The sequence below is a fragment of the Silene latifolia genome, chromosome Y (genome assembly GCF_048544455.1).
Source record: "Silene latifolia isolate original U9 population chromosome Y, ASM4854445v1, whole genome shotgun sequence".
Lineage (NCBI taxonomy): Eukaryota > Viridiplantae > Streptophyta > Magnoliopsida > Caryophyllales > Caryophyllaceae > Silene > Silene latifolia.
In genome coordinates this window covers 264,352,713-264,368,152 of record NC_133538.1, presented here as the reverse complement: position 1 = coordinate 264,368,152, position 15,440 = coordinate 264,352,713, and the positions used below count along the sequence as shown (strand labels likewise).

The 15,440-nt window shown below is 36.0% G+C and overlaps 1 protein-coding gene across 8 annotated transcripts; it reads right to left on the bottom strand.

The window, feature by feature from the left end:
• Nucleotides 1-5,929: 5,929 nt before the first annotated feature.
• LOC141634031 (phospho-2-dehydro-3-deoxyheptonate aldolase 1, chloroplastic-like) lies at nt 5,930-13,083 on the bottom strand. 8 transcript variants are annotated; one of them, XR_012538770.1, is made up of 13 exons: nt 12,988-13,083; nt 12,396-12,640; nt 11,459-11,704; nt 10,403-10,467; nt 10,222-10,316; nt 9,812-10,115; nt 7,930-8,113; nt 7,758-7,849; nt 7,579-7,674; nt 6,992-7,061; nt 6,803-6,889; nt 6,512-6,652; nt 5,930-6,393 (listed from the first exon to the last, which is right to left on the bottom strand). XR_012538770.1 is itself a non-coding variant. In XM_074446354.1 (5 exons), the coding sequence occupies exons 3-5, from the start codon at nt 11,690-11,692 to the stop codon at nt 10,253-10,255; spliced, it is 363 nt and encodes a 120-aa protein (XP_074302455.1). In that variant the 5' UTR covers nt 11,693-11,704; nt 12,396-12,640; nt 12,988-13,083; the 3' UTR covers nt 10,122-10,252. The 8 variants fall into 8 exon arrangements, 1 of the variants encoding a protein (XP_074302455.1); XR_012538765.1 differs by having other exon boundaries at nt 6,803-7,061; XR_012538771.1 differs by having other exon boundaries at nt 6,863-7,061.
• Nucleotides 13,084-15,440: the final 2,357 nt, after the last annotated feature.

Genomic DNA, 15,440 nt, shown 5'->3' with positions numbered 1-15,440 from the left:
CAAACACCTCATCTCCTCCTCCATTTTCTACTCATCCTATTCGACCTTCTCCTCTTAGCCTTCTTATTTCTCCTCCTTCTCTTTCGTCCCTTTTATCTCCCTCTCCCTTTTCTCTCCAACGTCGTCGCAATCTAAACCACCTCCCCCTTTCATCCTCGTGGTCCTTCTCTGTAACTTCCTCCTTCCTTTTCTCATATACCTTCCATTTACCCCCATCATCCTCTTCTATATCCTTTGTCTCCTCTCCCCTCTTCCACATGCTTTTATATTACACCTCCGCCCATTTTTCCTCGTACTACTCCTCAATATTTTCCTATTTCTCCTCCACGCCTTCCCCCTTCCCTTTCCTTTTATCGTTCACATCCTTTCATTTCCCTCTCTCTACCTCTTCTTTCCCCTTACTATCTTTCTCGACCACCATCCCTTTTTCCTTCCTACCTCCTTTATACCTTCCATGCCCCCCCCCCCCATCCTCCTCTTATATATCCTCCGTTTCCTCTTCTCCTCCACTTGCTCTCATATTATTACTCATCTCATTTTTTCTCGTACCACTCTTTCATATTTTCCCCTTCTTCCTCCCAATCTTGCCTATTTTTCTTTCCTTTTATGGTTCACGTCCTTACATTTCCCTCTCCCTACCTCCTATTTTTACCCTTATTCTCTTTCTCGACCTTTATCCTTTTCCCCATCAGTATTCTCCTATTTCCTCTCGTTCTCTTCTTTCCTCCTCTTTTTTTCTCTTTAACGTTGCCGCCTCTTTATTCTCATCATCCTCCTTGTCCCCTTTCCTATTCCTTCCCCCTTTCTATTTTCATGTCTCCATGCCTTCTCATATGTCTAGTCTCTCTATGCTTATACGAAGAAAATGATATCCTGATTACGGTTGCTTCTATTGAGTTGATATGCTAATAAAAACGAAATTCAAAACATTTAAAAAAAAATATTTTTTAAGTGGAGTTTTGTTACAGCTTTTTACAATTTCTCATTATAATCACTTCTCTTCTTAGTATTACTCCTCCTCTTCATCCCTTTTCTCCTCTTACTACTCGCCCTTTCCCTCTTACCTCATTATACTCTTCTTTCTATTTTCCTTACCTTTCCCTCTCTCTTTTGCTCTTTTTTCTCCATTTTCTCTCCGACGTCCTCTCGACCTCAACCACCTCCTTCTCCCCCCCCCCCCCCCCCTCTATCTCTTTCACTCTCTCTCTCTGTCATAACACTTCTCATGCAAATTTGTTAAAGGGAATAGTATGCTGGTGAATCAATGTCCTCCAAAATTATATGCAAGCTATCAATCTATACTTAAAAAGTAACCTCTTTTTGTTCTTTTATTTGACGCAATTTAAGTTTCGAACGAGAGAGAATGGAGATAATTTAGTGCTTTTAAATTATAATGTAGCACAATTAATACATTAAAACTAATAAGTTAGTGACACTTTTTATTGATTTTAAAATTTCATTAGGATACAATAGTCATGTTGATCATTAAATGTTTATTTGATATATATATATACATACATATATATATATATATATATATGTGTGTGTGTGTGTGTGTGTGTGTGTGTGTGTACATGAGGTTATATGGAAAATAAGAAATTTGACTCTGAGTAAAATGAGTAGTATTTCACAGTTTCCCATTTAGAGCAGGGTAAGCACTTGAATACAAAGTTCAAATTTTAGTCTCTCAAGGTACAATTGTGTACTCCCTCCTATTCATTCATTTTGTCCCTCTTTCCTTATCGAAGCTAGTCGGATTTTTGTCCCTCTTTCCATTTTTGGTATGTTTTTTAGTTGTAAAGTTACCATCATATCCTTGGCTATTATTGCATATTACAACATTTGCCATTCATTAACCCAATAATTTAACATAACCCAAAGCTTATTAAATCCACCCAACCCTAATTAGCCCAGCCCAAAACCATTAGTAACCCAATTAGTAATCCAACTCCCGCCTTATAATATCCGTCTCCCTAAAAAAACCCTAGTAGCCATCCTCTAAGATCTTCATCATTCTAGATTGTTCTTCGTTCTCTCAAACACCAACCCAGAAAATTCCCAAATCTTCTCATCATCCTCGTCCTCTCATCTTTCTAGAATCCTCTCATCGTCTCTCTCTCATGATCTGAGACATGCTTCTCCATCTGTGATCTGAAATCTCTATAATTCCCAAGCTTTCAATATCTTAAAATAGTCATGAACATGTTGCATCTTCAAATTGACAATGATTCATCGCGATTTCATTCTTTATCTCCAGATCTGAGTATTCTTTTCTAAGATATTGAAGATGGTCCTTGTCTTTTCAACATGTCTAATGTTGATTATGTTGATGTTGATGATTACGGAGTAAGAGAGAAGAGTAGTGCTACTGTTGAGGCTATGTCAATGAAGATTGTTTCTGATTCTTATGATGATTATTCATCATCTTATGATGATTTTTCTGAGTTTGTCCATACTGAATCTCAAGTTGTTCCTGATTCTGGTGATGTCCATATTGTTCCTAATTCTGGTGATGTCGATGTTGTTCCCGAGACATGCATGGATGCTGAATCTGAAGTTGTTTACCATACATGTTTGTCTATGCAAGATGCGTATAACATTTGGTTTAAGAAAGATGTAGAGGAGAGGATTAGGAAGAAATTGGCAAGGTATGAGACACCTGAGTATAAAAGAATGGTTTTGGAGGAGTTGTGCAATTATTTTCCTGCTATGAAGGTGCTCCTTGAAGAATAAGGGAGGTTAATTTCTTTAGATCCATAATTTTATTGTTTTTTTTTATGTTTTCGTTGGTTGGCTTTGTGAAAATTGACTAGTGATGAATTTTTAATATAGTTTGGGTATATTTCCTTTGTTAAAATGGACTAATGCCCAATGATCAGTTGTTGAGGGCAAAATTTGACACTAAGTCACTTAGTGCATGAATAAAGTCACCACAACTCAAAGTGATGAGGCTTTGTAAGGATTAAGTGTTTGGGATCTTGAATTCGTTAAGCTACTGAATTTTTAAAGTTGTACGCCAAGTTAATTGCAGTCAAATCTGATGTTCATAATATTTGTGTCTCAGTTTACATTTAAACATTGTGCAAAGTTCATAAGTAAGCCACAAAATAAACAAATTATGAAACATTTCTTCTGTTGTTGACTGATCTTCAAAATATGCTGATCTGCTAATGTTTAGATTATGGTTGTATTCTGAGCTTGGTCTTCTTAACTGCAAAACATGTTCTTCTGATGTTGACAAAATATGGACCATTCTGATCTAGCATTTAATTTCATAATATGCTGCATAACTGTTAACAAAAAACACATAAACCACAGCATTGCATTACTGAACCATCTCAACAGGTTCATTGGTAAGAACCTAATCTTCGACGAGGTCAATAAATAATGATCCAGTTGGTACATTACTGCACCCAAGTGGTTCAGTAATGCTACCAACAAGTTCAGCATTTGCATTAACATTTGCATTGACAAGAGCATCAACATATGCATTAGCATGTATCCATGTTTCAACTTGTTCATATGTCATGTCACTGAAGAATGGAGTTGTTGGTTCATTACTGGACCCAGCTGGTTCAGTAATGCTGCCAACAGGTTCATTTATATCATCATCATGTGCTTTCACTGCATCAACCAATTTTTTTATGCTAGAAGCATCTCCCACATTGTTCAAGTATGTTATACACTCTCGCACCAAGTCCAAATCAACAGTTAGATAGTAAGGCAATAAGCCTGCAGCTGCTAATTTGGATTTGTGCATGTGTGGTAAGGGGTAATCATTTCCTCCTTTCCTTTTCAAAACCTCTATCATGCATGCTTGTAGTGTTATGAAGACATAATTGAGTTTAATTACCTCCAACTTTTCAAAAGCATTATTAACTTCCACAACAAGTTTATCCAACTTGTAAACATTTGTTCTTTGCTGAAGTGACTGAATAGCTCTGAAAAAACCCAAATCTAAAACATTCAAGTCTTGTGAGTTTGGTGGTTGACAACTTAACTCAATGTTCCACCCATCCTTGTTTGCTTCAGCTTTGAAATCTGGATCTGAGTTCTTTATGTGTGGACGTGCATTATCTTGTTGTATGATAATATGCTTATTTTCACTTTCAGGCCATTTTGCCTTAACTGCTGGAATAACAATTTTGATTATCATATCTTTAACAACCTGTTTGTTAACTGATTCTATGCATTTTATTTCCATTGTACCTGCAACTCTATTCCTAGAATTTCTCTTAGCTGGTACTTCAACTATGAAGGGCCATATACCTATCTTACCATCAAAAAGAACTTCACCATTTGACCCATACCTTGGTCTGGCAACAACACACATAAACATTACTTTTCCTATAAATTTTTTGGAATGAATACTTCTATATGGTTTTTTTTCTGATCTAGATAAATAGAATCTCCTACTAGGTTGAGTTAAATAAAACCATTTATTATCCATGTGAATAACAATACTTTGATCATTGAATTTCACTTGCTTACATACCTCATCATAGTGTAGATGTCCAAGAGAGAAAAGCAATCTCTCTAGTTTGTTTTTGTCATTCAACTAAGGTTTGAATGCATTTGTGTGAGAAAGTATTGTCTTATTTGTTACCCATCTTGATATTGCTGACTGACTAGTCCCATAAGCTTTAGCAGTACTATGTTGAGTGGTCCTTTCTGAAAGGGGGATTTTGTTGAACTTCTCAACATTAAACACCTGCCTTGTATGACATTTTTTGCCTTTCAGTTTGCTGTTTACATTAAATGTTTGGCCTGCATCCAACTGCTTCTTTGTTTCATTCCAGATCCTTGTGATACTCTTCCTGCAAACACTGAACTGGTCTGCCACCTCTAGCATTACACCACTTTTGACATTTCCACTATTTCTTTTTAACAATAAGATTTGAGAAATCTTACTTCTTTCTAGGTTTGTTAAGTTTTTAGTCTTCATTTATTGTTGTTTGTGAGAAATAAATGTGGATGAATCAGAATTTTTGGCTGTTTAAAGTAGATTTATTATTGTAGGAAAGTGATTTTTTGGTTGTTTGTGTGTAAAGGATCAATTTAGTTGCCACTATTCTATTTATAGCTATCTTGAACTTTGCACAAGTTTAAATTTGGTGTCAAATTTGGGCGCAAAAAACTGAACCATTTTCATTTTGGCTCCTTATTTGAATTTGGTGCCAAATTTGATTGGATTATGAACTTGGTGTCCTTTAGTTTGGCAGTTTGCTTAGTAAATTTGGACGTCCAACATGAAGGAAGAAGGTGCTCCTTGCTGAAATTTGAAGCAGATATGGCAGATGTAGAACAAATTAGTGTGTAATATTCTTATGACGTAATATTGGCATGGCAGATGTAGAAGAAAAAAAAATTGTATTGTATTTGTACTTTTGGAGGGAAATTTTCAATGTATAATTTGTTTAAGCTTTTGGAGGGAAAGATTAGCATAAGTTAACTTTATTAATTTTCCTTAATCCTACTTTCCTCTCTCCATTTAACTAGATTCACTTTGTACTTTATTCATTCTTTAATCACACCCTTAATTCTTGTGCACAAAATAAAAGGGACAAAATAAATGAATAGGAGGGAGTATTTTGCAAAATAAAATCCTTGTTCCTTAGGTGATAAAGAAGTAAAGCTTGTTTTAGTGTAAAGTTTTGTGTAAAACAGTAACAATAAATAGTGTTAAACGAGTATGTCTTGTGACACGAGTCGGTCTTGTGTAAAACAGTTACAATAAATTGTATAAAAACTATCATTTATTAAAGTCGTATATACCTTTGCTAAAACAAAAGTAGTTAAAAAGGAAGTTATGAACATGATATTTAGGTTAAATATAGAACAATTTAGTGTAAAGTTTTACACAAGAAGAATTCGATGCTCGGCTTTTCAGGGATTAAGGCAGTGTTAGTTAAAGTATAACACTAGATGAACTAATAATTAAAAATGTGTTATACAAACCATAGTAATATATCACTGTTTTGTACAACCAAATACTATAGAAATCATACAACACTCTTTCATACAACAATTAGATGCAAAATTATAACAATCCGAAATATCGCTCTCATATAGTCATCATATCCACCAAGGCTTAGTAGCAAGCTCTTGTGAGAAAGTATATCTAAATTTTGAACAGTGAGGCAACCATTCAATGATTTGCGACGCTTTCTTTCCGTTGTTACCATCAAGACATCGATGGATCGAGTGCTGAAGTTTTGTTTCGACGTTTTCACAAACCCATTTCAATAGACTGTCAGCTTGCTTCTCGTGCTCTACTTGCTCGAGAAGTTTTGGTAGGAACACTTTACTTGATTTCATCACTATTATGTTGGTTTGTAGAAATTCCCTCTTTGCTTTTCCTAGTTCATCTTTCACGTTTGCTGCCGTGAACACCTTGCATCAAAATTGAGTCCGTTTTAGTTGAGTTTCATTAGATTCAGTTCAGTTCAGTTTATTTTTTACTGGTAATAGTGTAAGACGGACATGGTGTTGTTTCAAAAAGGAAACTTACCACAGGATCAGAAAAGGCTTCGGTGCACAATGCATAGCAAACAACAGACTACGAATTAGGAAGACCGAGTTTTAAACTGATGAGTTGCTTCTCTTCTGCAGATTTCTTCCTGAATTCAGTTGATAGTATGGTTTCAAGCCACTATACTTGCAACAAAAATGTCAGTTAGCTACATTAGTGTTCAATCGTTTACTAAACTCGAGCCACATCAACAACTAGTCCATTATCTTGGAGCAAGTCACTGCTCCTAGATAAATCTGTTAGTCAAGGATGAAAGTTAGAAACAATTACCCCTTCAACTCGATTAGTATGAAAGGAGAATTTTGAATGTTGTATGGGATTTGCACTTACATCCAGACCCCCTATATTGTAGGCTGCCTGCACTAGCCAGGAAAACCTTTCAATTCACCGTCTAAATTGTAACGCAAGATATCAGATTTGATACTTATAATGATTAAGGTAAAACGCCAGAACCCAGACTCGATTACTAAGTAGTTAATCCCCGCCTTGTGCTTTCTTTAGCAGTCTCCACCATCTTTCTGCCCATTAGCTGTTATAAGACAATTCATATTAGAACCAGAAACATGGATTATAAACCTGAACTAAGTCTGACAAAAGCCAAAACCATTTAGTTCGGAAGGCAAATACCGATCTAAACCTAATTTTCTTACGACCCATACTCAAATCTCACCTGAACCGATCAAATATAAAATTTCTTGATTTTGTTAGCTCTGTTGCATGACAAAATATGTAACCCCTCTATTCATGTTATTTCCATACACTTGTTCAATATCATTAGTAGTATTTTAATCAATCGTATGGAAATGATATGAATAGAGCTAGTAGATTTGAAGGGAAATAATCAGGTGAGAACGAGTTTCGGAACAGCAATAGGATCATGGTCACAACTGTGATTATATAATTTGGATCGGTTTTGGGTTGTAAATTTTTCAGATATGAATCGTGTTTATATTTGGATAGGTGATATGATAAGAATACAGGTCGATTCTGGATCATTGTGAATCTGATCCTAACCCTATCCATGTCAAGAAATTCCATATACCAACCTGTTTCTTGAGAACAGCAAGGCTCTTTGTATGCATAGGAGATTGCGGGAGGACTCCGTTTGATGGAGGAAGTCTGATTAATCCACACAACAAAGTCTACAAATTCCGCATTGCGTAAGTCTTAGAATTATGAGTGCGTGTAATGAGGCTAAGCAAAGTGAAGTAGGTCCATTACATACCATGAATCCAAGCCACAAGATATCATGATGGCCGGTAAGCAGAAGGCTTTTTCAAATTAAACTCCTTTTGCTGTGCAAGCTGTGAAGCAACACTATCAGAAAGATGCTAGTTAGTCCCAAAAAATCCAGAGAGAAATTTAGCTAATGATCTAACCTGAGACAAGGGACTAACCTGAAACAAGAATCACGAGTACCAATTACAACAATTGGAAGATTTTCGTCGACAAGAGCCAGTGGGCCATGCTTCATTTCACCGTCAAGTACTCCGTCACTAATACTTTATAAAAGTGTAGTACCTTATGAAATAGGGCTACTCTTATTAGTGAGCTATGTGGAATTCCATAAGCTAAATACGCCTGCATAGGATAAGAAACCAAAAAGTTTTGAACTTAGGTAAAACAAAGTGGAAGCAAATTTCAGAACAATCACATTGATTGAAGTATGATCCTTACATGCATTATGAGAGAATTATATGAAATATCATAGATCCTAATTAGACTCTCTAATTAAAAGTCAAATTATCTCATAATTTGTTATTAGGTGATCTATGTAACATGATGCAATATAAAAGCATATTAATATAAAGATGGAGGAAATCGAATTTCCTTACATTGGGTTAATGGTAAAATGGGCACAAGCACAATCAAGATCTCCTATCTTGATTGATCTTGAGCTTAAAATAAAGGATGATCCTCCTTACCAAATCTTCAAAGAGAAGATCTCCTAACAATATGCACCCAAGAACAAATACCCAATACCTTACAAATATTAACTAGATATTTGATAAGATATACCCTTGATAATATGTAAAATATTACGAACACACTTAGTAAATATTTTGATTACTAACAATTCTTAGTAAAATGATTTTTATTATTTTTAGAGAGATAAACCAACTTGTTCTTTCACATGCAAAATGTTAAAAAAATGAACAATTGTTGGTCTAAAAAGAGGATGGAGGCCGGGTAGGTGGAGTGTAGGAGAGGAGTATTATTTTTGCAATTTTTATGTTCATAGAAAAGAACAAATTTGATGGGGAAGAACAAAAATCATGAGTTTAATGATTATGTTTGTAACCATCCACTTACACTCTATTTACACGGTCGAATGCCCCATTTACGGGTCCATTTTGGTTCTTATATTTGTCGCACAAATTTTACTTTAAACATCGTTTTATGTTTAAATGCTTCCCGATTAAATTTTTCCAAAACACTCCGTAATAATACGTGTACAGCTACACATATAATTTACGTACTAATATTAATCACATTAATCAATTAGTACAATTTTATGAATTAACAATTAATTAACTAAACCCCGTCTCATAAAATTTATTATTCAATTATCACATAATTAAATAATAACTGCCGCGCCTCGAGTTCGTACCTCGAAATCTCTCTAAAAAGATCGACTAACCTTTTAAGTCAAGGGACTAAATAAATTGTATCTCATACAATTAATTAGTTGTCAATTGGGGTTTGTTCCTTTAGGTGTGACCAAAAGGAGTCAGTTGATCACCGCCGTCACACGACAATAATGTCAAACTCTAGTCAGCCAACCGTTATCGATTTACGTTAAATCAACTGACGAGGATCATAAAATGAATATCCTGATGATATTCCTTTAATGAGATTTATGACGTAAACGCACTATTGTGGACACTCCAACATTATATACGTTGATCTAGAACACAATTTGCACTTTTGCCTCCATTTGACTCACGTCCACTTCATATTAATCTTCTAAATTTAAAAAATACTTATAAAATTACACATCTGGACCTAAAATTGGAACAAATTTACGTGTTTACCATGTATTTACGGGAAACTCAACCTTCCTACCAGCTTCACCACTCAAATCTCCCTCCCTCACCCCTCTCCACCCCACCCACCACTTTTTTTTGTTCAAATTCTTGAGTAAAAAACAAAGGTCATAACATTTGAGTGAGATAGGCGCCAAGCGAGCTGTTTGGTAAATACCAGTCACATAAGCATTAGATGTTTTCATGGCTAAAAAGTTGGCATTGTCATTGTAAATAAACGCCTCGGTATTACCGTAAGCCCACTTTTCACCCCAGATGCAATGAAAGCCGAAGGTCCTCCCAGAGTGGAATCCTCTTCATATTTATTCCCGTCAAATTTCATCTTGCTTCCACCACAATTAATAAACAATGAATGATGTTCAGGAACATATAGGGGCGCCCAAACAATGGCTATAAATCTTATCCATTGGTCCCTCAGTCCCTCTATTCTGACACCGGGAAGGGACATGTAAAGAATCAAGTGAACCGAAGGGAGTAGATGTTTACATTGAGGCTTAGTGACATAAGGAAGGTCTTTCATCAAGCACCACCTCACGCTGCAACATTAGAATTATTAACAAAACCTTTAAGTGTCAAAGCATTGATTAACAATAATCTCCTCAGCAACGGTGAATATCAGGAAGTGTTTTCAAAGAAGCTTACGAATTGGTTTTTGAAGTCGAATGGCTAGAGATCAAGTTTTTGACTGCTGGAAGCTAGATGAGGACGAACCACTAAAATCATTATAAGACACATTGCTGTAGTAGAAACAGTAGGCATTATAGGATGTATTTTTGAACTGGTAAAACATTTAGAAACAACGCGTAAACAAGAGGAAACTTACAATTTCGGCTTGCTATTCAGGATCCAAATAGTAACTACCCGAAAAAAGAGTTGTCTGTCAGAAACCTGCATTAGTGTGTATGAATCAGCGATTAGATGAAATTATTCAAATAAGCATCGCTAGGGCCAGCACCTTCTCCAGAATGTTGATCCAACATGATTGCCTAAACTTACACAACACGACACTATGATTCAACAATGATTCACGACATTAAGAATAGCAAAACCCGCAAACCTGGGATAAAAAAAACCAGTGATCAATTACTAATAGGGGTTTAATGGCACAAAATTTGACTGCTCGATACGATTTCGATACGCAACAATATAGACAAGGCAAGTTTAACATCATTTTTCATGATAGCACGTCACTAAAAATGTGTGAATACAAAGAAAACATAGAATAAGCAACGCTCATACGAAAAGATCGAAACTTTAACAACAAGACAACTTTTTTCATATGATCAATCTACTAATAGGGTATCAAATACGGAGTACCACATAAAAACCTAATTTATGATAAAGGATAGCCTAATACAAAGGCAATAACGCATCGCATTTTAGAGCGCAACACCAAACTAACACCAACATAACTAATTGTGTTTATCAGATGTGTCATATCCGTGTCAGACACAAAACCAAGGATATGAATGAATAATCCATCATTGCCCCTTTTTATTCCAGGATATTAAAAATGTAAATCGAAAATTATAAGCGACCTAGACCATTATGGTCACTTCTATCTTCACTTTATTTTTTCACTACATATTATTGTTCCTTTCTCTTATCCATGTTGGAGCTCGAAATATTGCAAGAGTTTTTGTACTTGGTAATCTCAGCTACTTTTCAAAAGAATGCTATTTGTGTAACTCGATCTTATCTTTTTTTTAATAGGTGCACAGTTCAATTATGATTTATCAAATAAAAAAAAAGAGATGATTCAAAAGTTAGATATATGTTTAAATAAGATGGTACATATGATGTTTGTCAAGACCAAATAGTGATATAGTTGAAGACAATTGATAAATCATAATTGAACTTGAATTAATAAAAAATATACCAGAATAGCGATGAAGGGCCTAGTCTTTAGGCCGCAAGGAGCTTTGATCGTATTTCCTTGCATGGGATCATTGACCCATATGACGACTTGACTTGCCCTACGGACAACTCTAATCAAGTGAAGAAGCTTAACTTCAATATTCTTAGCTCCCATTCTAGTAATGATTGTAATTCTCCATAGCTTGTTGTCCTGGTTCAAAATATCAATCAGTTTTATCAACTCATTAGGATTCATCTTGTCACTTACCTGCAAAAACAATTCGTTATGAGCTTGCTTGGTGAAAATGTCTCATATAAGACACGTTATATATGTTAAAAAAGGTAAGGGAGACCGATCAAGTACCTTAATTTCTAGAGGATTGGAAATTCCTCTAAGGAATTAAACATGAGCGCCATCAAGCTGCCTAGTTAAATGAATAATACTTGAGGATTGGCATTAGTTTACAACTTTAATTTTTATTTTTCCTGATCTATCTTTCCTGGTAAGGGACTGTTCATAAGGCAACAATAAGCACTCATAGTACTTGATCTGATCTATCTAATAACGTTCCTTTAACCAGACACAAGGACATAGATGCGATGGTTTATCACATTAAAACAACCCCAATAACCCCATATATTTAAATGAAGAATACATGAGGATTCCGGCTGGTCTCACATAATACTGTCTTATATAGGACTCACTATCTGCATTGCATCACAAATTACGACACACACAATTATAACCGGATAAACTCATATATGATGACCATTCAGGCACTGAAAAGGTAAAGCATTAGCAGCCAAGAACAAATACAACAATCATCCAAAAAACCATCACCGTCAAATCTAGCAAATTCAAAAGCCACATAAAAGATGATCATAAAGAACAATCATCACCAACTAACAACCATTCAAAATAAAGATTCGCATGAATAACCCATTGCATAACACCATACCTATCAGCCTGCTCGCTATTCTGAGCAAAGTCGAGATCCCACTGAGAAACCCTTTGCATAGAAGCATAACCACCAATGGCAAACACCCTCTAAGGATTCATAGTGGCGGCCGACTGACAGTTTGCCCTGATCATCCTATGTGGGTCCGGAAAACTTGACATCCGCAATAAGAGTGATAAGGCATAAACTATCCTCTCCTTGTCATATAAATCTATAAATCATATGAATTGACGTTACTCCCCCGTCTGCAATTTAAATGAGATGGTCTTAAATATACACGCACAAACATTAATGAGAGACTGTCTTAAATGTGAGATCAAAGTCGATCAGAAACGCTGATCATCAACAATAAAAAACAATATTGATAATAAACCAAATATAATAAGTGTATACCTATGGATAGGGACCATGCCATATTGCGAAAATTAAAGTTTGTTGTAGACAAAATGCCAGTAGATTCGTAATAATTAAACTGATTGCTTATAATTGAACCATAGAGGGATTCCTAAAAAGTTGGCTTTACCTTACTGCCTTCACGAATGTGACGGTAGCAGAAATATAGACTAAAGGATAAGAATGCAAGTGAGCATACCTTCATGAATAGAGGACCACAGTCATAACATTTTGGTGGTTTATGAGGACACGGTTTCTGAGTAGGGGTAGATAGTACATGCCCATCTAATGAAAGTGCAACAAACCAGCTAACAAACTCAAGCCACGTCAGCAAGTTGTTGAGAAGTTAGTTACAAGTGGTTATAGAAATAATAAAGTTGTTACTACTCTTACTATATATAACAAACTTTACACTGTGTAGTCATTCATTCATTTTGTAATTCATTTCCTTTCTCTTCTACAAAATCTCTGTAATCCTCTCTCAATTTCCTTCTATAATCAATACAATTTGTTCGAGAATTTCTCCTTCAATTTGCCCCAATTTATGTAAAGAATTTCCGATTTCAATAAGAAATCCTGAATTCTGTTACAATTGGTATCAGAGACTCTAGGGTCCTGAATATCGTTTTCTTTCTGTTCATTGCCGCCATTTACAAAGCTTTGCGTCACCATTATTGCACTGGCGAAGCTTACTGTTCTCCAATTATCTGCACAAATGGATGAAAGGTTGGAATCAATTGAGCAACAATTGCAACAAAGATGATCTCCAAAGAACAACAACAAAGAAAACATGGCGAACTGGGTATTCAACAAGGGAATTGATTAACAGGCTTCCTATTTTGCCAAATCCACCAAGAAATCATGAGCCAAGAAACCATGAAAACTACCATGAGGGTAATCCTCCTAGAACTTTCAATCTTATACCTAAATTGGAATTCCCTGTTTTCGATGGTAGTAATCCCAGGATTTGGGTAAAAAAATGTAAAAGATACTTTGACCTGTGTAAAGTGGTAGAGAGTCAGAAAGTATGTATGGCTTCTTTGTATATGGTGGGTAAGGCAGAGTCTTGGGTACACAGTTATATGACCATAAGACCAAATGTGGAATGGGATGATTTTGTAATGGATTTGTGTGCTCGATTTAAGGAGAATTTGGGTAGTAATGTGGTAGAAGAGTTCAATAAATTGCAGCAAAAAGGGTCTTTAGAGGATTATCTGGACACCTTTGAAAATCTGAGGGGGTTGATGTTACAAAGAAATGCATTGTTGCCTGAAAATTATTTCTTGGATAGTTTCATCGGAGGATTGAAACCCATGGTTAAGCCCTTTGTGAGAGCTTTGAAACCTACAACCATGGCAGAGGCAGTAGAGCTAGCAAGGTGTCAAGAGGAAAGCTTGGCTGCAGCTAGAACCTTGGGTAACAAAGCTGAGATAAACCCTAATAGGCTTACCAGTCAAGGTTTTAGCAAGAACCCTGCAACCAGTTTCCAAAATAACACTAATACCAGGTTTTCCCAACCATTCCAAAGATCAAACCAGGGATTAACTAATCAAAGACCCACTAATTTGAAAAGATTAACACCTGCTGAGGTTGATGATAAAAGGAAGAAGAATTTGTGCTTTCAATGTGATGAACCATATGTTCCAGGGCACAAATGCAAGGGGAGACTCTATAATATGGTGTTAGTCCCTATGGAGTTAGAGGACGAGGAAGGAGGTACAAATGATAATATGGATATCCCTGAATTCATTGAAAAAAATGAAAGTGTGATTGAAGAATTTGGGGAAGAACAGCCTGTGATATCACTGAATGCGATTTCTGGTCATACTTCCTACCAAACTATGAGAGTACAAGGCAAAGTCAAGCATAATGCTGTCCATATTCTCATTGATTCAGGAAGCACACATAACTTCTGTGATGAGAATGTTGCACAGAAGCTTGGATGCAAGATCACATCCTCATACCCACTAGAAGTTTCTGTTGCGAATGGGGAAAAGATTGTTACTACAAAGATATGCAAAGGGTTCAGGTGGCAGCTACATGGGGTTGAATTTACAACTGATGTGATGATCGTCCCTTTAGGTGGGTGTGAAATGGTGCTAGGAGTCCAATGGCTCTCATCTTTGGGGCCAGTGATATGGGATTTTGATCAATTAAAGATGGAATTCATGTACCAAGGGAGGAGGGTGATCCTTAGGGGCATCACAAATGGAAGTCTGAAATGGATATCTGGGAGGAAGTTGTCTCATTGAAATGGGTAGGAAGGAAGGACATGACAAAGTGGTCGGTTCTTTGCTATTCAAGTGAAACCAAAGTCATCATCAGCTCCACCAGTACCAACACACGATCAGGTATCTCTTGTACCTGCTGAAATTCAAAGGGTTTTACTTGAATTTGAGGACATATTTCTTGAACCAAAAGCATTACCACCCCATAGGAATCATGACCATAGGATTCATCTTAATCCTGGAGTAGCACCCATAAATGTTAGACCATATAGGTATCCTATGGTGCAAAACAATGCTATTGAAACAATCACTAAGGAAATGCTTTGAAACTCGGTGTTGTTCAAATTTAAACCGTCGAGTCCATTTTCTTCTCCTGTTGTCATGGTTAAGAAAAAAGATGGCACATGGAGGTTTTGTGTGGATT

Bases quoted from the DNA above. Each gene is read 5' to 3' on its own strand.
- LOC141634031 (XM_074446354.1), bottom strand. From the start codon at position 11,692: ATGAATCCTAATGAGTTGATAAAACTGATTGATATTTTGAACCAGGAC. The intron at 10,468-11,458 runs GTATATTTTTTA...ACACTAATGCAG, and splicing joins GGCCCTTCATCGCTATTCTG to GTTTCTGACAGACAACTCTT. The intron at 10,317-10,402 runs GTAAGTTTCCTC...TTTCTACTACAG, and splicing joins CTGAATAGCAAGCCGAAATT to CAATGTGTCTTATAATGATT.